Source organism: Augochlora pura, chromosome 7, assembly GCF_028453695.1.
Source record: "Augochlora pura isolate Apur16 chromosome 7, APUR_v2.2.1, whole genome shotgun sequence".
NCBI lineage: Eukaryota > Metazoa > Arthropoda > Insecta > Hymenoptera > Halictidae > Augochlora > Augochlora pura.
The window spans coordinates 3459135-3483995 of NC_135778.1; the positions used below are offsets into that span (position 1 = coordinate 3459135).

The window sequence follows — 24861 nt, forward strand, 5'->3', positions numbered from 1 at the left end:
CGTATCACAGGCGTGCACGCGTCGTTAGGACCGCTGAAAAGTTGAAATTGGATTCGCAGATCTCTCCTCCTGCAAAATTGATTTCAAGTTTTAGAACCTTCGAAATATTTGACTGTTTTGTTTTTTTATATTAAATTTGCCGAACTATTTTACCGCGGTGTTCGTTCACGTTATAGCGAGAATCGTGATCATTCTGACGAATGGGTATAAAAATTGAGAAAACAGACGAATGACGTGAAATGATTCGATCTCGCGGAAGCTTTATTTAGGATCATTGAGAAAATATATTTTTAGTCTTTCTTAGGAAAGAAAAATATTTTTAGTCTTTCTTAGGAAAGAAAAATATTTGTAGTCCTCACTAATAACAGTTCTCGCGAATAAATGACTGAGTAAGTCAGGTGACAAGCGAATAAATAATTCGATTTCGTTACCGCTAAATCTCCAAGTTCGATGATCTCAAAAAGAGAAAGTCGCGAACAAGGTACCGTCCTAATGACCGTTCCCTCGCTTTGAAAACGCGCGCGCGAATCCTCTAATTGCTCGACAACAACGTTCCCTTTTTTTTGCAGCTTATTCGACGGTCCTTTTTTTTATTCGGCTAAACGAACTCAGACCGCGCCAGGTAAAATTTAATACTTCCGTTTGGCGTTGTCGCGACAGATTAAGTTGCAAACGAGCATGTTCGAGCGGAAAAGGATAACAAAAATGGATGAACACGACCCTCGTTAAAATTCGCGTATCCTCCTCCCTCCCTCCTCCTCCTCCCTTCCCCCGCGCCGCATAATGTACTTTGCCGAGGTCCAAGTTGCCGGTTCGAAACTTCGTGCCATGCATTCTTCCCTTTTGAAGCGGCCCATGCGAACGTAAAATATTTCTCAACAATGCGTTATTAATGGCCGACAGATTTCTGCGAGCCGACGTCGCATACGTCGAGCACAAGGCGACGACCGTCCCCCCCCCCCCCCCCGCCATTAACGAGCATTAATTTCTACTCCGTTATCCCCGTCCAGGCTGCTCGCATTAGCGAGTTAAAGAAACGCTTATCTCGTTTGTTGTTCCCGTAACGGGCCAACGGATACTCGCCCCGCGAATCGTCCGTTCTAATTATTAGTTTCCTACGCGTTCGCGGGCCAACACCGATCCCCGTCCCTCGCAACGTAATTACCAGGCGTATCGCTCGATCCCCGGGCGGTATCCGTACTTTTACGGGAAACACCTAAACTACGGCTTCTCGTTGCTTAATGTATCGCGTATCCTTCCCCCCCTCTCTCTCTCTCTCGTCGTGTTTGTAATTTCACCTTTGTTCATTGTTGCGTTGAACAGCGCTAATTGAATGAAAACACGGGCGGCGCGGAAGAATTTCATTCATGGCGGACGAAATGAGTGCTTCTGCCATGAATTATTCACGTGCGGGCAAGTACAATCGTCCGCGAAATTGCGCGAGGAAATGCGCCGGAACGCGACAAAGTTTATTTTCCATCGTGTAATATTTGCTGGGGACAAGCCGATCGTTGCGAGCGAAAGTCTTGTCGTTTCGCTCGACGGTGGTCACACGCGCGGTACGAATTCCCGCGCGCGTGCGCGTCGTCTATTATATTTCTTAACGCTACAATAACAAACAATTTGTTTCTTCGACGGTTTTCGTCGCGACGATTTTATATGCGCGCGCCACGTTATTCAGGTAAACAGACGATAGAAATCTGAAAGCGAAGAGAGAGAGAGAGAGAGAGAGGAGAGGAAATAAGATCGATCGGTGGAACTTTTTTCCAAGTCGATAACTTTCTACAAGAGAAATGAATTAGGGGGCCGAGCATCGATAAGAGAAAGAGCGGATTTTATTTCGATCAGATCGAAATGGATTACGATTTTACGGGTTCTTTGATCATGTTTAATGGACGCGAAGCTTTCGAACTTCCACGGCTTCGGCGATATTAACTTCGTTTTCAATGTAACCGTGATTCGACTGCGATGTTATTTAAATGTTGGTCATTGATCACGTCCGAATTATTTCTTTCTTCTGCTTTCGGGCAACTCTCGCGGTTTAATCCCTTTGCAAAAGTTCGATATTAATTCTTTTATTTCGAAATACTGCGAGGACGTTCGTGCTACTCTTTTAACCCATTCGCTGCGAGTATACTCGTCTTTGGCAGGGTGTCACGCATTGCCAGGACGAGTATACTCGTCCTACTTTAAATATATTATAACATGCAGGCTTTTGAATTGGCAAATTTTTTGTGGCCACAAACATAAATGATAAATATGTAAAAAACTTGAAAAAATACTACAAATAAAATTTTTTACAAAAATAATACTTTATTTCTTACAGAGAATGATAAAATATAAATGGCAATGGGAATGACTTCATATAATTTAGGTTTGGCAGCGAATGGGTTAATTCACTTAGCACTACTCGAGGAACTGGATAAATATTCGCTGCACTTATTACAGAGTGTTTTACATTAAAAAGAAAATTAAGTAAGATTTCGCGAGTATATAAAAATGTAACACGAAACGGAAAGTTTTCTTTCTTTTTTTAAATAGTATTTCACGTCGCATCAACTACACTTGCGGTTATTAGCGACGACTATAGTTGGGGATATTAGAGTTTACTGTATAGGCTTGAATTTTTTCAATAGGCTTTGAATTTTTTTTTGTGTAATCCTTGAAGTATATTAAAATATTCAAAATATCGAATTCTATTACATTAAACCAATATTACTTGAAGTGAATAATAATTTTAAGCTTATTTGCAACATATAACATAAATATTACGCAATATATAATTAGTCAAATTTAGTAATAAACGGGGGCGAAATTTGATCTTGACGCCTATTGGCGCCTACAGTGCCGGGAAGCCAACGCGTGTCGGACGCCAATAGGCGCCAACAGTAGTCAAAGGGTTAATAACTTTAATAATTACAACTGTTTTTCGTAAACTATTCTCCATTCCGCGGAAAAGTAAAAATCTGTGTATCGAACAAAAAATAATGAAAAATCGAGAAACAACGGATCGAAACAGTTAACAGCGTTTCGAATAATTTCATTACAGAATTCGAACAATTTCAATCGAACAATTTCGTTCCAAGGTATCGCGTTGCAACGGATCGAGTTACGGTGCCGTATCGCGTCGCCGCGACGTCGTCCGGTCCGACGAAACCCCGGCCGGGTTGCAAAAATCACTGGACACCGCTCGCGAAAAAGTTGATCGTTCGAGGCGTCGGCTAGCAGAGAATCCCGTTAAAGTCGGAACTGAAAATTTTTCCGCGGTGCTCGGCGCGTAATTTTCCTCGCGGCCGCGTATTTAATGAAACAAGATCGCCCGGATCTAATAATGGGGCTCCTGCTCATCCCCGCGGCTCCTTCAAGCACTTTCCTCGCTGACTGCATAAGAAATGACTTATTATCCATTACACCCGGCTCACTCCCTCTCTCTATCCGCTTTACATTCCCTCCCGGTAACGTACACGGGCGCTGGGCTCTGATTCGCGCTATCACTCGAGGCTACTACTACGCGGCTCTTCCTCCTCTCGTTGCCCCGTTGATTCGTTCCGCGTTCAACGAGTGGAAGCGGGCGCGCGCGCGGCGAGGGGGCCGCGCGCGTATTTGAACAGCTTTCGAATTAACAAAAAATGAAGGAGCGCCCGAGAGTCAAGAACGACGGGAGGGGGGAGGAAAAAAAATAGAGGAGCCGAGGAGCAAGGAGATAGAAGAGGTGGAAATAGAGAAAAGCCGGCGGGAGCCGGCAATGAACAGGATCAACGCGAGAAAGGGAGGTAGGAGGTAGGTGGGGAGGGGAGGGGAGGGGGAGGAGGGCAAAGAACCCTTTGGCGTAGACGTGGAATCCGCCATCGACAGATTTAAAGTTTCAGCGAACTTTACATACGTACCGTTAAGTACGTGAACCAAGACGGTCTTTGTGTTGGCGTTACTCGGATGGCAGGTATAGTGGCCGCTATCTGCAGGCTGAGCACGCTGCACCAGAAGATACGAGGTTGTAACTTCGCCCTTCTCCGTGATCACCGACACGCCGCCCCGGGGACTGTCGTAGTTGATCACCTGTATCAGCATAGAAGAAAACAGGTGAGCTACCGGGGAGGCCGGGTGAAACGAAATAAAAATAACGCGACCGGAAAATCGCGGCGTAGATGGCCCGATGAACGGAGATGCGACGCAGCGGCCTTTTCGTCGCTGATCCGAGAGATTTTCTTCGGATTTCTAATGAGATCCGCCGATCACCGAAGAAGACACGGATTCCTCGCATTGATTTCGATCTGATTGATTTCTAGGAATGCTGGGTGTATTTGTATAATAATATTTTCATATTGAAATATTATATTGTTTAAGAATTTTATTTATGCTCTTTACTAGGTAATAAATATATCTAAATAATGCAGCGATCAATGGTAGAACGTTCAGATGATATCTGATATTTTATAATATTATTAGATTATTAGATTAATATTTTATGTTAGATAATATGATAGGAAATTGTGTGTCAAACAATATTGGATATTATTTAATATTGTCTAACGGATAAATTCTAATAAATATCTAATATTTTATAATATTATTAGATTAATAGATTAATATTTTGTGTTAGATAATATGATAGATAATTGTGTGTCAAACAATATTGGATATTATTTAATATTGTCTAATATTGAAGAAAAATCAGATAAGATAATCTTTGCTGTGATTTTAGCTGTTTTCATTTGCAATCGCCGCTGTTCGTATTTTCTCCCGCATAAAAACCATACATTATTCATTCTCATAATCTGCGAACTCGTCGAAATATGCAAATTACATTTGTAGATCAGAATTTTTTCAAATTAAACACAATGAAAAGAACGATGTTTAACCACTTCGATGTTTTCGGTATTTTACAACGCGTGCGGCTACTTGATCCTGTTACGTGTTGATTAAATTTGCAGGCCATTTCTAAAAATCGCGATACCAACGACCATACGAATACTTGTGTATTTATATTTTTATGGCGGTCGGGCTCCGCTGCCTTTTGTTGCGCTCCCTAATGATTGAAATGGATACGTTCATTAGTTTCGTTTGTAAAATTCCCGGCGCGGAGCATCGCGCGTCCGCGATGGCAATTTGCGAATTCCATTCCCGCGAAATGACTCATCTTCGGAGTCCGAAAAATTCAAGCAGCGCTTCGCTCGCGTCCGTTTCGTTTCTTTTTTAATTTCTTTAGCCGGCTCCGACGGATTGCAATTTTTACAAACATTTCTCTACCTCGAAGAGGCAGACACCCTTACAGAGAAAAAGAGATCCAAGCCACGCGATCCAATTTTTAAAAATCATGTTACTTCTTCGCAGATTTAATAATTCGTTCAGGAATGTTAGATAAATGTTTAATTATCGTTGCTCGCTTACCGTACGTGCGTACGAATGTTGACGCTGTTAAATTGAATGAAATGATTTGAACATTTTTCGAGTGGAAATCCAGTGGCGTTATTTACTAGATATTATTTACTATTTTATTATTTTTATTTCACTATATTATTATTTCCATTTTAATATTTTATTACTATCAACATTTTTATTATCTAAATACATTATCAGTTAGTAGAGAATTTCGAATAAAATTTTTCGATAGCTTTGCTATTACGATATTAATCTTTTAAATATAAATTAAATATAAATGGTAATTTTTTACTTCCACTCCGAATAACATTTGTTCTAACCTAGTTACAAATACCGTGTATTATAATACAAAATAAAAATCGCCCAAGTTACTAGTGAGAAATATAATTAATTAAAAATATCTTTTCTCTCAACGATTATAATAAATTAAAGATCCTAAAATGCTTCCAATGTCCTCTTAGTCTTCCATTAGACCAGTTCGCGCAGCTCCTAAATTCATAAAGTCCACTGGTCACGATCGCGAAGATCTCGCCCGCTATAAAATAAAGACCGTTCAAAAATCCCACCCCCGGGAGCAATTATCCGCAGAGCCACCTATCAGGACGGCGTTGTCCAGTCGTTAGCCGGGACTAATCAACGCTCCATTGTATTTCCCGCAAGAATTCCCGAAAATCAGTTGCTTTTAGAACGGCCGCACGAGAATGCCCCCCTAATGCGCTGTTAGTCTGCATTTACCGGCCGTCGGGACACTTATGGGCCACCGTAATAGAGAGAAAGACGGGGCTAGAGAGAGAGAGGGAGAGAGAGAGAGAGAGAGGACCGGGTCCTGTAAAGCCGAACCGCGCGACGGTCCAGCCGAGCAAATTTTCGGCCGGCCGCCGCTCGTTAGGCGTAAAACGGAGAGAGAAAGAGACGAGAGAGGAATGAGAGAGAGAGAGAGAGAGAGATGAGAGAGAGAGGGATCTCATTTTAGCCCCGGCCAAAACGAATTTATTTCGTCGGGGTCCAGAAACCGAATTGCCCGGAAATTCGCTTATCCGCGGTTAAATGGAATCTCCGTTTCCCTCTCGGTCGCGTTTCTCGCGCGACGCCGAGCGGAGAGCCAAGCGGTGCCGAGCGGAGCGGAACGCGAAATTTGTCAAGGGACCCCCACGGTAAATATTCGTGGCCCGAAAAAGGAGAAAGACGAGAGAGGGAGGCCAAAAAAAGGAACGCGACCGCGTGGATCCCACGGGCGAGAAGCGAACCCCAAAAAAAGGCGGCGCGCGCGTTCGAGGTTGAAGCCGGAAAGGAAAACACGACGCCAAAAGAGAGAGAGAGAGAGAGAGAGAGAGCCATCTCTCTCTTCGCTCGTCCGTCGAGCCGGAACCCCGGGAAAATTGCATTTCGTTCGAAAAGGAGAAACGATTATATTTCGTCCTATTTTTCTTCGGCTCGGGGAATGTTATTCTCCCGCGAAATAAAATTAAAGGCCGTCTCCCTCCGCAACTCTTCCCCCCCTCCCTCCCTCCGACCGGCGAGAGTACTCTTCCGTCCGGCGTCGTTCACCGTCACCACTCCCCCCTCTCTACCGCCTTCGATACCCCGGCTGAAATTGAAGCGTTTTAATGAAACTCTCCGGCCGCGCGGTTTGTCCACAGAATTCGAAATGGAATTGTTAACAAGCCGGCGGAGCCCTCATTAGCATAAACTTTACAAACGGAATTATTCCCGGGTACCGATTACAATTTGCTCGGCCGTTGATGCGTGTCCGCGGCACGTCGATCGTTTATAAATTCCCCTTCGATTTCGGGGGATGATTTAATAAATCCGTTCGGGCGCGGCCGGCTACCCTCCCCCCACTCCCTCCGCCCGGCTAAATAATGAAAGACACGGAAACACCGGGTCCCGGGCGACCGTTTCGGGAAATTATGAAAAACCTCGTTACGACTAGCGAATACATCATTTTAATAAATATGCCAGGAGAGCCCGCCCCGCCCGCCATTGTTCGGCCGCTCTATTTTAATACACAATGTCCTGCGGCCCGGAATAATGGTAAATTTTAATGATCCTCTCGCGCGTTACGAGTCAATATTGTACTCGGCTCGCGGGGAACGCGAGATTTTTAAAGGGCGTGCACAGAGACGGGGATGTAAGCGGGATGATACGACGACCTGTCACGGGACGCGACGGAGGAAAACCCGAAATAAAATGGAAGTCTATACCTAACCTCGAGCGGGAAGCCTCGGGTGAACGCTCGGTAATTCGCAAATTAACCCTTTGCCCTCGAAGCCATTTTAACTGTAATTAAAAGATAACTTCTCTGACATATATCATTTCCATTTTATATGTTGTAACGAGGCGAAAGGAGAAGAAGACGAAAGACTATCATCATGAAGGCTATTTCTGGACCGATCGATAATTCCGTTGACCACGATCGAACTTTCTAGAAGCATCGAGACGCGCCAGACTCCTTAGTTACCAAATTGTTTGGTTATGGCTAGCAACGAGGTAGTATCTATAGAGGGATCTTGCTCAGATTCGACGCTACACCTGTGTCACTCACTATAGTGGTTTTCTTTGAAAATTTTTTCCCCACTCCAACATAATCGACATTCACATAACCTAACACCCCATGACGGTAATCCCACGATCATCCACTTCTCACCCAAATCAGTAAGAGGGCTATCGCTCTCAGGAACGATTCTCTTAACATCATCACACAGAAATAATAAAAAAAAAAAGGTTCAACCTCTTCCCCTGACAACCCCGCTACAATGTATTTTATATTTTTTGGGAATGATGCCCGGCTTCTGCTTCGCACGGGCGATGTTTTCTATTGGGAGGTCCAACCGTTAGAATGCGATGCCCGGTTGCCTGCTTCGCATCCGCGCGGAAATGTCTCTGCAGAATTTCTCGAGCTACGCGCGCGCACGCGTGTGTCGCGGCGTTTAATACTCGGCGTGGACATTGTAATTTGTATTTGTTGTTGCCGGCACGTTTTCCGCCGCGTTGTTTAGGGGCACGGGCTCGCCGCTATCCGGCGTTTGCGGATTACAGAAAATCTTGTGTTACGTTCCACTTACGAAAACTATTAAGCGAAGTTTACTCTCTTGCTTCTCTTTGCTTAAATACCCACGGAATATGTTTGCCCTTCGTAAATGGTCGGAACGCGGAAAATCTCTCCGACGGTCGCATTTGTAACGCTGCTGACGCGGAGGGTAACTTTTGTAACTTTTGCAACTTCTTTTCGTAATCTGCGGAAGAATCTTGTATCACTTTCCACTTACGGAAAGTATTTAAGAGAAGTTTACTCGTAAGCTCTTGCTTTTCTTTCTATAGATTTTAAGTCAGAGCTGAGGGGAATTTTATTAGGATGATGAAGATGGAGATGGATGAGATTTTATTGAAATGTTTTATGAATAATCGATCGATGTTTATCGAGGCCTTTTATACGAATCGAATTATATTCGTATAAGAATTTATTTATGGGAAAATATAACAGGAAAATGATATATAGAAAATAGAAAATAGAAAATGGAAAATGGAAAATGGAAAATGGAAAACGGAAAACGGAAAATAGAAAATAGAAAATAGAAAATAGAAAATAGAAAATAGGAAACAGAAAACAGAAAACAGAAAATAGAAAATATAGTAACATATACTTCTTTATATTATATGTATTTATTTATACATATAAACTGTCCTATAAGTCTCTATATTACTTTCTCGACTTTCTATTCAAGCTAAGAAGAAATGATTCGAATAACAAGAATCGTTCAAAAAAATCAAACAAAACAATAAATGACCGACAACAAATCATTCGTATAAAACTTATGATCGTAAGGTATTCATTCGGATAATTACCTTAAACAAATATTTATTCCGACCAATCCGACTACTACCCAATTCCGCTGTAATCTCTCTAAATATTATAAACTTTGTTTGTTAGGTTTTCGTTTGTCAGTGTACACGGATCTAGATATTGCTTCTCGCTTACGCGAACTAATAAGGAAAGTTTACTCTACCATCCCCGCGTAAATGCGAAGCACATGTATATTTTCCATGAACGGGTGAAAGAATAATAACCGCGTAGCGCGAGCGTATAAAATCAACGTGTTCCACGGATTATCTCTATACGGGCTCCGCGCCCGGCTTCACCACGGTGAAGTTCATCTTCAAAAAAACAAAATGTTGCCGGCCCGCGATTTAAACCGTCTGATAGCAGTTGAAGCGTTGCAGCAATTTCGCTGCGGGATTTTTAGCTAGATCGCCCCCTCCCTCCCCCCTCCCCCCTCCCCGGTCCTGCAGCCCTGACCCCGTACACGGTGGCGGCGATGATCGCCGAGCTCTATCTTTGCATTCCAAACAACGGCTTACACCCCGCGCCGCGCGCTCAAAGTGACGAAGAATTGAAAAACAGCATTATCAGATGACTTAAATCACCGACAGGCGGCAGTTTTTTCCGAAGCCGCGTCTCTAACGCTTTATCCCCCCCCCCCCCCCCCCCCCCCCCCGGCTGTCTAATTACTGCAGCGTATCCGAAAGAAGCTTAATCCGGCAAAGCTGAATCCGTCGTGCTGCTCTGATGTCACCCTATTTAGCGCATTTAATATTGTACGTCTCGCTTCGTTTTATCAAGGGTATTTAAGCGTACGGCTTTATCACGGTTGCGCGGCTTTTAAATGTTCGCGACCTATTTGGCCGAAACCCGAATGTCATCGGAACCGTCCGAACGCAGCGTCCAGAATCGTTTTTTAACCACTTAGGCGCGGATTTTATGCGAATGAAATTTTTCGTAACTAAATTACCGTTTTTCTTAATACATATATTTTTCGGTTTAATAGTATCAGCTGTATGTAAAGGGTGTCCCAAAATTCACGCAAGAAGTAATTTATTACTTATTAAAGTAATTTATTTCATTATTTGCAAAATATTGCTCGACAATAAAAATAACCCTGAACTGTCAGCTGTCATTCTGTATTTTTTTTTTTTGGTTGGCAACACTTTACCGCACAAATGGCGCAAAATTCAAATCTTGCGTGAATTTTGGGACACACTTTATATATTCTTTTCTTAGCGTATTGTACATGTACATTTTCACTCTAATCGTTTACTTTAGTGACTAATAATATAATTGAGTAAGGCACGAAACATCCTAACCTTAACCTAAGAGGTTAAAAATCAATCGCAAACGAAATGATCAAAGCACGTGTTTAAAATATAAACGCATTTTTTAACGAGTCATCCGTAACTACAGCTCGACCGTATGTTACCTTTGTTATTATTAATTATACGTCTGTTCCGGCTTCGTACTTTCGGCGCGCGTTAAAGAATTATAATTGGAGGTGTTATATTCCATTTTAATTATACCTTTTAACGAACACTCGATATTATAGGCAACACAATGCTTCCGAATGACCGTGGACCGTTGAAAAGCAGACATGAAATATTCCTTAACAATCCCAAGACACTTGTTCCGACTCGGAGAGAGCGGTAAAAAAAATCAGAACCGGTGCTCGAGATAAATCGCGCGTGATAAATCGTCCGTTGCGAATCGCAGATTTATTAGAAACGTTCGAATAACTTATCGGTCGGCGAATACAGTGCCGCGATGGCCGTTGAAAAATTCCGCGAAAGAAGATCGACCACAGCGACCGTGAATCACTCAAACACCGCGGAGATCGACGATAAACCGGGGAGAAGTTATGGACAACCGGGTAAATAAACAATGCGACAATTTTTTCTTTTTTTTTTAAATAGTATTTTACGTCGCATCAACTACACTTGCGGTTATTAGCGACGACTTTTGGTTGGGGATATTAGAGTTTACTGTATAGGCTTGTATTTTTCAGGAATGAGATAACGTTTTTTGAATATTTTTTGAAGATCGGCTGGGGTGGTTTTGTGTGCTATTCTTGGCGGTCGCTTCTTTTGCTGTTGTGTCCGCTTGGTTATTTCCAAAAATAAAATTTCCTTCCCTTTCTCGGTTGCTTCTTGGTTTGTTTCCAAAATATCTAAGGTTAGGTCATCAATTTTATTTGCCGGCGTTCAATGCCTATTCTCTCGCCGTCTAATTTCTCTTTTTATATCGAGGAAGGGCTTCGAAAAATAAAAAAAACGCGCGCGCCACTCGTGAAATAGAATTTCGAATAACGCTTCTCGAAAACGCGTGCCGCGCGCGCGAGCGCGGTCGGCGAAAGTGGAATTATTGCGCGGGGTGCTAATAGCTCCGCGACCGAAGCCAGGAAATATTCAGGAGAAGATTACCAATTTATCGGAACGGATTAGCGTTCGCAAAGCAAAACGAGGGAGAGGGGTTTGGAGAGGGAGGGAGAGAGGGAGAGAGAGATGACCGCTGTCAACGACCGCGAACCCGATTGTCCGCGAGGCCACTCGAGAACGTAAACAGCGCGCGGCACGCCGTGAATTTACGCGCGGCGGCTAAAAGTGCGTCGCTGAATTATTGGTTCGGTTTCGCGGGACGTTATCGTTCAATTGGGGATCAAATAGCCGGCAATGGGTTTCTGAATTCTTGTTAAACAGAGTGATTTAGAGGGGGAGGCGTCGCGCGATACCCGCGGCAACCCGTCGACGAGATGGCGACCGGCTTCCGGAAACCGGTGAATTTTTCGCCGATCAAATTTGGCAAGACCGCGCGATCGAGCACCGTGTTTGCCGGGAGATAGGCGAAACCCATGAATTATTAACAGACTTCAATGCTGTTCGAATTGTTTCGAATAGATATTTGTCCAAGATAATAATAATAATAATAATAATAATTATTATTATTCTTTATTATTATTATTATTATTCTTTATTAGCGAGCTGGTAAGGCCCTTTCGAGTATAATAATAATAATAATAATTATTGTTATTATTATTATCTTGGACAAATATCAATTCGAAACAATTTCTTTGAAATTGAAGTTCTTTGAAAATATTTCTTTAATTGGAAATTTTGATCAATGAAATTATTAACAATAATGTACCTCTAGTTTGGTAATTATTATTATTATTATTATTATTATTCTTTATTAGCGAGTTGGTAAGGCCCTTTCGAGTTACACGGAGTTAATGTAGATAATTCATACTCGAATTTTATGTCTTACGATTCGATGAAAATTTAGTGCAACCGGGGTTGCAGAAATTTGATTTTATTACGCAGACGACTGAGCCTTGATTTGCAGTGGCGAACGAAGGATCAAAAGGAGAGACAAGAATGAAAATGCGCCTTGATTACGGACCCGCTGCAGGACACCGCGTTACACAGTCACAATCGAAATCTTTCCTATGGCTTTCGACGAGAAGTGACTGGACCAAATGCGACGCTGTAAAGGCGTTAAATACATTAAAGAACGATTTTACATTACACCCAACTTATCAAGCTTTTTGTAATACATTCCCACGATTTTAATCCCGCCGAGAAAAATCCGCGGTGTAATTATCGCGCGGTTCAGCTTGGAATTATATTCCCGCCTTTAACAACATTAATAAGAACAAGCGAGCGCAACGGCGTTCATTAATTTTTTAAAACGAAGAACGCTCGCTCGCTTTTTTCGCCCGCGAACGTACGAGATCCCGCGGATCCGTTGTTCGCACGCATCGCCGTTGCGTAATTGGACGATAGCGAGCGTTAGAGCAACGGACGAAAGATTAAGCGACGCTGCGTTAAGAAAGGCGCATTTGTAGAATTTCGAAAAACGAACCGATCGCGAAATAATCTCGCGGCAGATTAAAAGTTGCCCCGCAATGAAAAATACGAAAAATAAAATAAACGAGCCACGGTTCTACAATACGCGTGTAACCGAAATTAAAATTCGTTTTATAAATATACATACAAAACGCGCGTTTCAAATTTATGACCGCTGCCCTGTATCTGATTTCCGGGAAATGGATCGCCCGCGCGATGGACAAAAATTAACAAAAAGTCGCCGGCCGAATGTATTGTTTAAATCTGTGGTTTTTTTTATCGGCTGCGCGCGCGCCGACTCTCGCGGAACACTTTGGGATTATAAATGCCCCGTCTTTGGAAAAACAGCTCCCGCTTCGGCTCCGCGGGTTTTATTCCATTCATCACGACTGTAAGCGCAATTTTTAACCCTTTAAACTCGCGACCATTTTAATTCGAAATCTAAAATAATCTCACCGATCTGTAGCATTTTCAATTAAAATAAACTTACTGCATTTTATACGATTTATTTACTGAATTTATTCTAATCTTGTAATGTTAAATAATGTTAAATTATTCTACTGTGATATTAGAATTATTTTAATACGCGATGCAATAATTTTTCATGACGCTTCATGACGCCTATTTTGCATGGTAGCAGAAAAGTTCAAGCGTCATGACTAATTAAAATAATTACACACCTGTAAATTTACCTCAATTTACGCTATTCATAATATCGCTTCCACGTGGATTCCATTCACGCGAACAAAAGTACGCTTGTAAGTAAACACGTGTACACACTGGCGATAAAAAGTTCCGCTTAAATTGAAGTAAATTCGCCCCGTAAAAAAAAGGGTGCCGCGTAAATTACGCGACAGGTGTAGTCGCTAATTACGAGACTCGCTAAGAATCATTAAAACCGTCGGACCCCGGCTTCGGCGGTGGTTCTTGTAGGTCCTCCCATGGTATAATGGTTACTAGGTCTTCGCCTCCGCTTTGCATAATGATTACGAGTGGTTGGATTAGTCGTTTCGCTACGACTGTATCTGTTCGAGCTAACCGGCTGCTCTAACTCATGGGACACACGCTGCCGAGGCGGAAGAGCGTGCTCGTTGAAATTGGAAAGCCTCGACGTCGACGCATTGGACGTTCGATACTTTGCCGGCCGCTGTCACGCCGGCGTGACTTTTGCTCGACGACGGTTATCGGCTGGAGTCGCGTACGCGTGACGCCAACGCTTGCATCATGCTTCTTTTTTTTTACTATTCCGATTGTCTTTTCTCGACATTTTTGAAGCAGACGCTTGTTCTCGTTAATTCTCGATAGTCTTTCGCAACACTAATTTTAGTGCCATTTTTAATAATTGCTGTGCCACACGTACGACGGATAGCGTAAATAGGTGATTAGTATCGTATAGTATAGTATAGTATAGTATAGTATAGTATAGTATAGTATAGTATAGTATATCGTAAGTATATCGTATTAGTATAGTATAGACGTATACCTACTGCCGTAGGTGGCGGTAAAATCCGCGCGAAATTCGCCGGCGGCAGCGCAAAGGCGACGCGAGATAACCGTGGCCGGCGAAGTGTTAATCGTCGGTAGAAGGAGTCGGCGACGTTGCCACACAGTATATACAGATTCGCTTTGCCGATGTGGTCAGTGATAAGGGGATGTAACAAGGCACGAATCGCCGGTAGAAATGATCGGTGATAAATAGAGGTATTTAAGTTGAATCGCGAGTAGAAGTGGTTCGATGATAATCAGACGGTCGATTGTAAGTAGAACCGCTTAGCGGTGATCGGACTATTAAGATTTGATTGCTAGTGGAAGTGGCCGATAATGATCAGACGTACCGGCGTTTGGCCGTCGTCGTGCCGGAGTGGCCGGGAATAATCAGTGTTGTTGAGACTAAACCGTGAGCAGAAGTGGTCAACGATGGAAACGGTATTATTTTCTGTTTGATGGAACAGCGAACACGTGACGCGATTTGACAAGTGAAAATAGTCAGTGATTGACGATACACGATAGTCTCTTTCCTTTCATTATATTATATATTATTACTGTTATCATTGTGTGTTATATGTTATTACTATTATCATTGTATTATGTATTGTTACTATCATCATTATATTATATATTATCAGTATTATAATTATATTATATATTAATTAATATCATCATTATATTATATGTTATTACTATTACCATTATATTATATGTATTATTAATATCATCAGTATAACATAACTATATTATCACTATTATGATTGTATTATGTATTGTTAGTATTATCATTATATTACATATTATTACTATTACCATTATATTTTATGTATTATTAATATCATCATTATATTGTATATTATTACTATCATCATTATATTACATATTATTACTATGATCCTCATTATTACCATTTTTACCTATTATCACGATTATTATTATTAACAATATTATCTGCCTTTTTACTGCTCACCATCCGAACCAACGACTCGCTCGCTCGAACCGAATCAAATTAGCCCCACCGGTTTTTACACGAACGGAAACCGAAGCGAATTATTATCGGGATGCACAATCAACGAGCGCGACCGCTGTCGCGTTATCGATTATTTCTTACACCATAGATTATTGCTCTATTATAATTTATGCGCGCAACAGAATTATTCAGTAGTCTATTTATCTCGATTGCCGGCGAAGTGGAAATTCGTGTCGACTCCCAGGTATTTGTAATAATTTAATGGACGTTAATCGTCCAAATAGAATTTATGAAATGTAATAATATTAAATCGTAAATACACGACGCGATAATTGACGTACAATCTCGCGAATATTTACGGAGCTGTTGCACGACCCGGACGGGGCGCCGACGTTCGCGGGCCGCGGCTGTTTCCACGCTACGATTCCGCGAGCCAGTTACGAACAAGTTCTTTAGGCTCGCCGTGAGCACGAGATAACGAGGAAGTTGGTCACAGTTCTGTAGTAAGAACCTTGCGAGTGACATTCAATTTACGAAATACAATCTTCGAGGGAAAGAAGACAGTTTAACTCGAGGGGGTGGGGCACGTGAAGTTCTCCGTACGCTCGCGGCGCATAAATATATATATGTTCCCGAAAAATTAATAAAATGTAAATTCAAGTTGCTAGCTATCCGCGAGCCGTCCTTTTTGATGACAAATTTCTGGCGGGCGACGCTCGGTAGAATTTTATTTCCCGCAGGGACAACGTTGCCGTGCGGAAAAATAAAATGAGGCTCGGCTCGCTTCGACGACATTTTCTCGTCGCGATTACGCGAATTTTGTGTTAGACGGGATTCGCGAATTATGATAGACGTTCGCGTATTATTCGTTCGTCGTTCGTCGGACAGTCGTTTCTATTAACCTCTTAGGCTGGATTATGCGCGGATAAAGTTTTTAGTAAACTAAATTACCATTTTTCTTAATATATATTTTTTCCGTATATATATAGTATTTATTATTTATTTATTTATCTTCATTGTTATAGATACATTATACACGATTTTATATTTATTTATTTTGTTATACCCTTTCTGCCAATATTTTTATTTTTACTCTGCATTTGCAACAATATTTATTTATTATATATTCGTTATATTTATCGACCGCACAATGCGGTGGATTTGTAATTACCTCCGGATATTCTATGTAAATCCGGGGGGAACATTCATCGATAAAATAAATATTGAAAAAAACACATTGAAAAAGAATATTAAAATACTTCAATAATTCATGAAACAATTGAGTAAAGCACGAAACATCCACGAAAGCTACTATAGCGAAATGTCGTGCCTAAGAGGTTGACGATAACGCGCGATATTAACCCTTTCGCTACGGAGTAAGTAGTTGACACTGAGTTTCTTGTTCTCTAAATTTTACAATGATATTTATTATATTTAGTAATATCGTTTTGCTTACTAAAATACAAAAGATTGTAATCGTAATTTATTTTTTTAAATATTACAATCAACTCTTTGTTGATTAAGAAAAGTGTCTCATATAAAGTATGAAATAAAAATATTTATATATAAATAACACCAAAAAATGTTAAATAACGTTAAAAGACGTTACCATAGTGTCAACTAACGTTAAATAATGTTATATACAATTTTATTGCAATTATTATTTTAACCTAGAAATTTAACCTATTAATTTAATCCTATTAATTTAACCTATAAACGTATATATACGCTCTTCGTGTATCAACGAATCATTCTTCGAGACCGTATACATGCTCGTCGGAGCGAAAGGGTTAAACGTCATTAGTAACATGCCCGTTAACAATCATGCGCCGCGGAAACAACGGTTGTCGAGCCCAGACGAGCGAATCTTTAGAATTCCACGACCGCGCGCCGCGCCGCGCACAAAGACACCCGATTAATTCCGATCGAACGAAATTTCCGGTACGATGAAACAGAGTTTTTCCCCCCTCCCCCTCCCCCTCCCCCCTAATCGCGACAGATTCGAAATAACCGATGAGGAGCGGTCGCGGGTGTCGGCAAATTTCCACCGGCAGCTGTCCGGGGGTGGGGGGAGAGAGGTGGAGGGGGGAGAGGGGAATGGCTGTTCAAAAGATTTGTCATCGCGATCGAATTTTATTCAAATACACCGGTGGCAAACGCGATGAAAGCGATCTTTTAATATGCTTCGAACTGTGCCTCGCGGCAAACATCATTGGAAATTCAATATTCGCTGGTAACTGAGGGCCAAACCGGCGCGGCGCGGCATGAAACTGCGAACACAATAAAACGTACAACCGGGTGGGGGGCGGGGGGGGGGGGGGGGGGGGGCACGACGTTACGTTGAACCGTAAAAATCGTCGAGCTCTTAATTAAACGTACCCTCCCACGGAATAATGTCGGAATAAGAATGCAGATATCGTAAATAATCTCTCTCTCTCTCTCTCTCTCTCTCTCGCTCTCACTATTTCTCTGTTCTTTTTTTCTGTTCGAGAAACGGAGACACGGACGCGACGAAATAGAAAGAATCCGTGTGCCGGGTTACAGGTTAATTAAATCATGTCGGTGCCATTATTTTGGATCATTAAACCGCGAGCTTTATGCGGTCATGCTGAAAATTGCGCCGGAACAATGTCGTAGCGATGTACTGCTCTCGCTTTAATTTATTAAGATCGTCCGAAGAAAAGAAATACGCTCTTATTTTATTTCTATGTTTTTACAATTCGGTTAGCAGATTTTTATTTTATATATAATTATTATTGTCATAAATTCGTAATTGCAACGAGCGATGAGTATAACAACTTACTATAGTTTCGGTTAATATAAGGAAACATTAATTTTATTATAAGGATCGCTGATTTGTTTACAGCTTAATCCGGTTTTTATTGTAATTAATTAAGCGTCGATAGAATCGTCGCCATGAACTTTGAATTATTTCAGTGGAATCATAGTCTTCGGTATTGATTCGGTTAGAGATCTCTGGAAATTAATTATTTGCTTAGTTGCCACCGGTTAATTAGTTGATTTGTGTCATTGTTTGGGTCGTTAGGCATTAACGTTCGTCCGTAACTGTGCGTACGAGTGCCCTTAATTTATTACGTATGGCCGCCATGGAGGCCTCGACGCTCCGTGATAAATTGATAAATTGTTTCACAATAATTTCGTCTGTATTATGATTATGCGGAACGTTTACGATAACAATAGATACCATTGAATTAATTGCGCAAGATTGCTCTTTCCATCTGCAACGTGTAATTTAATTGCATTACAAAGTCTACGACCGTTCTCTTGTCGGCGGAACGAGATTTCTTTCCCAATCGAATTCCGTTGAAACAACCATCGGAAATGGAGAAACTGCGATCACATTATGCGGCTATTTATTCAAAATTATTTCATGAGAATTAGAGTATTTTTACTCGATTGGATTAAAGTTGCAGGGGAATATTATCGATTAATTTACTGATAATTTTAACTCTCGCTATTTTGAATCGTTCAATTTTAAATAATTATGTTACCTATAATATGCATATTTCATGGCAGACAAAGTGTTGATAGTGCAATTGTGATGCTATATTTTCTCAAAACTGCGACTAAGATATACACTTTATTTAATTATATAAATGCGCTCAATTTTTTAAAGAACTGTATAGAAATGATTTATCTAATTAAACATTCACGTGGTCGTCAAAGTGACAAAAAATAGTTTACTTTTTGAATATTCAATAGTGGTGAAGGTTTTATGCAAGCTCTATGAATATTATTAATTTCTTCAACTACCCTTCTATCACCATCCCGTTACAGCGTCAATTATTTGTTAAAATAAAGCAAATAAGTTCAATATCACACTGTAGCGCGATGGCAGGGGAAGAGGTTGAAGGAATGGATATAGGACACAGGATATATGGTTTACTGAGGACGAAAGGAGATATATTCTAATTAGCAGGTTACAGGGTGTTACAGGTTTATCGGTCGACGGACCGATTCGCGCCCTGACCTTCTCAGTGACATCGCTTCGCGAATTCTCCGTTGCTCCCCTGACACCCTCCTCTCCCCCCTCGCCGCTCCGCGCCGTATCGGGACGAATATAATAGCCCAATTAATAAATTAATCAATATGAACGAGTACAAGTCATCCGCGACCCAGTTCCACCGACTATTTTCCACCCGTATTGATTTCGTAAAACGTCGGGCGGGGGAAGGGGGGAGGGGGAGGACGGCTCCGGAGAAGAAGGAGAGGCAACGTTTCGCGATTACGTGTAACGCTGCTTAATTGCTTCTCATCGCTGATAAGATTTAATATTCGCCGGTCGCGACGGCGCGTGCGCGCGAACCGATCGCCGCGGCGGACGTTGTTCCCGTGGATTTTATGCTGATTTATTCATTGGTACGCGGGAGACAGCGGCGCGACGAAATTCAAAAATCCTCGATCGCCTCGGGTCGGCTTCGAAATCGTGCGCGCACGATGCGTTAAAATGTTTAAATAATCGTGTTTGGCGCGACAGGATGCCCGAACAATCGGTTACGTTCCGAGCGAGTTCCGGGGCAAGTTGGCCGGAAAAGCAGCGTGCTTGTATTGTTTTATGAATAAAATACTGTTGCACGAAGTGATTTTTATAGAAAATCATAGCCGGGTGTTATATGATTGTAATTAGAAATGTATACGTATAGAAATATTAGAATATACTAGAACTATAGAAATATTAGAATATACTAGAACTATAGAAATATTAGAATATACTAGAACTATAGAAATATTAGAACTATATTTTATAATACTTGTGTGCAATGTGATAATTAATCTGATATGGAGTAATTGAGTACGATTTATTCTTCTATGCTTTAGACATGGCTTTGCAATGCGATAAATAATTCGACGTGAAACAGTTAAGTTCGATTTATTTTTCTATGCCTCAGATATCGTTTTGCAATGCGTTAATTAATTCGATATAAAACAATTAAGTTCGATTTATTTCTCTGTGCTTTAGATATTGTTTTGCAACGCGATAAATAATTCGACGTGAAACAATTAAGTTCGATTTATTTTTCTAGGCGCCAGATATGGTTTTGCAATGCCATAATTAATTAGACATGAAGTAATTAAGTTCGATTTATTTTTCTATACTTTAGATACCGTTTTGCAATGTGATAATTAATTCGATATAAAACAATTTAGTTCGATTTATTTCTCTGTGCTTTAGATATCTTTTTGCAATGTAATAATTGTTTCGACATGAAATATTTAACTTCGATTTACGTTTCTATCGTTTTATATTATTTATGTTCTATCTTATGTTTCAATTAAAAAAATTCTAATCCTACTAATCACAAAGAAAATGGCGGAGCAAGGGGTCAACGGAACAAAATCCATTCTCTCATCATCTCGCCACCAATAATTAAGAATGCTCGAGAAAAAGAAACATTTCAGTAAAAAAAAGGTGGATTAGTTTAGCAGCTTAAAATTGTTATCGAGTCGGTCGCGTGCGCCGTTTCGCGTCGCGCCACGGTTTCGGGATCGTTTTCCCCGTTCGATTTGAATTGTTAATTAACGGCCGCCGTAAAAAATCGACAAGAAACGACGGGACGAGTAATTGGAATCGGAATCGCGGTAAAACGTTGAACGGGCGAGCGAGTGGAAAGCCACCGCGAGAGATATCTCGCGTTAATTGCCCGTTTATCGTCTTGAACTCCGATCAAATGTACGTATAACCGGGCCCGATCAGTCGATAATTAAACGCAGCGCGTTTGACGGGCGGCCACGGTCCCGTCGGGAAATATTTAATATTACCGCGGATCCGGTCCAGGCAGGGGGGTTCCGCAAATTTTCACAGGGGTTTTTTTGATTAATCGTTCGATTCGAGGAGAATCACCCTCGGGGAAACCCGATCGACGATTTCTAACAATTGGCGGAGGGGTGGTGGTGGTGGGGGAGGGGGGGGGGGGTGGCTCGATTAAAGCGGTGGAACAGCAATTAATAATGTTATATAACCGGACACCGGTTATTAGGGCCGATAATTGAACTGTTTAAGATTACTTTCGATCGTGTATCATTACACTAATTATAATAATCACTCCGGCCCAGGAATTGTATCCGCGGGTAATTGGCACCGGCCGCTGTATCGAAGTTGTAACCGGCGCCATTATCGCAATAATTGGCAGGGCGCGGCTGCAACAAGGGGGAACGTTTTCGTTTCGGCACCGTCCGCCGCCGAATCTAGGAACGGAGGAGGTAGTGGGGCGGGGAATCCCTGAATAATTTCGACGAATTCATAGAAATTACGCGTTGGAAATGATAGAATACAAGCCGCCGATCGAGTGTCTACGCGAGCGAACCGTTCTGCGCTTCGAATTCGCCATTGTCAATATGTGAATTTCGCGTCGCGTTCGTCGGCGAGAAATAGACCGTGAATTTTGCTGCAAAATTGGCGAAAACGAATCGGCAACACTCGGAAACGGATAAATAAATGAAATTGGGATTATTAGGGGAGAAAGCGGTTTTTTTTATTGGACCGACGCGATTTCCGATCGACAAATCAAACTTTTCGCACGATCACGAATGATATGCGTTTCGAGCTTGTGAATTAGACGAAAATCTGACCTTTTACGCGCGGGTCAAGGTTCACGGAATTCGTTCGCGTGTACAGGTCGCCGCGCACGATCGCTGGCACAAACTAAAGTGTGCTTCTTTCGTTGGAACAAAAAACCAGGAGAGCGGCGAGAAATGTATGCTCGGTTCGTTTTCGTGAAAAATCGCGTTTGAATCGCGGTCGCCGCGCAGCTGAATAATACTCGACTAATTGTTCATTACCGGACCCACGGATGCCTGTGCGAACTCTCGTTCGCGTAGACGCACGCGTGACGGGATTGTCGAATAAACAACGGGGATAATGTTGCACGGACAAAGTGGCTTTTGGAATAACCCGAAAGAGATTGTTCTATGTTTCGCTGATTTTTCAAGATCCCCATCGGTAGCCGCGCTACGCTGAATCTCTTCTCGTCAACCCTTTGCACTATAATAACGAGTCAGACACGTGATAAAAATTCCACTGAATATTCTACCAAATATGGTTAATTTCTTCTACGTCGAAATAAAAATAAATTCTTCTGTCGTCAAAGTTCAAAAACGAAATGTACATAAAGAAGATGAAAGAAACAAAAATTTGTCCGGTCCTATTATTAAAAATATTAAGGAATTTAAATGCCAATATATTTATATAATAAACGCTGCTACGTCGAAATAAAAATAAATTCTTCTGTCGTCAAAGTTCCAAAAACAAAATGTACATGAAGACGATAAAAAAAAAATTGTCTCTATTACAGAATATATAAAGGACAAATAAATGCTAATATATGTATATAATAAATGCTTCTACGTCGATATAAAACGAAAATATAAAATAAATAATTACGAAAAATATTAAGGACAAATAAATGCTAATCGACAACGGCAGCACGAAAAGAATCATAGTGGAAGAGAGGTTAACGAGAACGAAACTGCGTTACGTTTTGCGAATTAACTTTCGATTCTCTAAATTATTTATGGATTTTCTGCCACGTTAGACGCGGCGATCGGAAAACGCGGCCGGACACCGTACGCCGGCGAACTTGTTAGTCGATCTAACTTTTTCAGAACGGTGTTTATGAATTTTATTTAATACAAGTTCGCGCTGAACCGAAGTCTAGGGGGAGGGGTCAATTTATCGACACGTTTTTTCTGCTGCGAAATATTAATGAAACAGTCGCCCGGCGCGATACCTGGGGAAAATTAAATCCGGGTGGCGACGTTCAATGGCAAAAATACGCCGGGGCCACCTTTTCATTTTAAGCCCGGACACGGTGTTGAATATTAAAATTTCGGCTTGTTAATGAAAATTATTCGCAATGCGCGAAGAAAATATTAATATACGAATTGTATAGATAAGAAGTTCTCGCAGAGCTTGCAGGGTAATTGTTGAATGCATTGTTGCGTGTTTTCTGCGAACGCCGCGGCATCGCGTTTATTTAACACGAGATAAATAATTTTTATTACCAATTATAACAGAATATATCTGAATTTTAACTGACTGTCGATTCAACGCTTTTTTGACAACCTCGATCTTTTTCTATTTCTTTAAGGGTTGTTCACCGTGAAGTGATTTTTCATATGAACAACAGTCGTAACAGTAATTTAAAACACTGCTGAAAGCGCGACTGTTGCATTAATCACGAAATTGAACATCGTATAAAATAAAATTTAGTATAAAACTAGGTTAGGTAAGATGGAAATACTCTAAAGGTCAGAAAAACTATTTTGGATTTTGAGCTAAAATTGTTCCGACCGGAAATGGGTTAAAACGTTCTCTTGATCAATAATTCTAATCTACGTGGTGTCACAAAATTATAGTATTTCCCGGAAATGAGATATACCTGAGGTGATTTGAAATAACATTTTCCTATATAAAAATGATTTCCGAGGCTTCGTTGACGAGTTATTAAGAAAAGCCAGTGACCAATAAGAGACGAGTTCGACTAGCCCGAGGCGGCCATTGGATGAAGCCCAGTTGGGTGAAGCCCAACGAGTGGATGAAACTCAGTTCCTCTCATTGGCTGGGCCGCCACATGTCAGCTGATCTCGCCTCTCATTGGTTACTATATTTCGTTAATAACTCGTTAACGATGCCTCGGCGAACATTTTTGTAAAGAAAAAAGATAGTTTAAATAACCCCAGGAACCTCCATTCCCTATAATTTTAAGAATACTACATGGAAATAAAGTACATATCAAATATCGTCATAGAAAAATAAATCAATTGATGGTCGAACATTAGTATTTAATAATGAGTTTTCTAAAAAAATAAAAATGGTGATAATTTCAATCTTCCGAATAAAATCGTATACTTTTAACACAAAAGTGTTAGAGTACGTGAACCAAAAATTCACTAATTCAAAAATGACGAGTATTGCCTCGAACAGCGACATCTACCACTGCACAGCAGCACAAAATGTCCCCAGCCCCTCGATCCAAGTTCGTTAACATCTCGAACCCGCCCTGCAATTTTCGTTTTTCCGAAAATCAGCTAGGCGGTCGCCAAAGTACGTTAACCTAATCTGCCATATAAATCTTCGTTCGCGATCTTCCCGGCCAGCAGCGCCGTTTCTTCCTGCGCCGGGCCACGCGTACAGCCACCGTTCATCTCATCGCCATCTATCACGGAGCCAGCAGCCGGTACGCTCCGCGAAACCAATTCCAATAAAACATTGAAATATTCAGTCGGCGGACCGCGGACTCCCGGGCGCGCCGTCACAAAGGGTTAAATTCCCCCGGGCGGCGGGCCGACGACGGCGGCCGCGGAAAGAAGCGGGCGAGACAAAGAACGGTGGA

General features: G+C 41.4%; 1 protein-coding gene across 1 annotated transcript in view; it reads right to left on the reverse strand.

Moving 5' to 3' along the window:
- The window catches only part of LOC144472407 (neurotrimin), a 197200-nt gene that overhangs the window by 20682 nt on the left and 151657 nt on the right, over positions 1-24861 (reverse strand). Inside the window, exon 5 of the mRNA XM_078185462.1 lies at positions 3888-4056. Coding sequence (XP_078041588.1) covers positions 3888-4056 — 169 coding nt within the window. The remainder of the gene's footprint in view (positions 1-3887; positions 4057-24861) is intronic.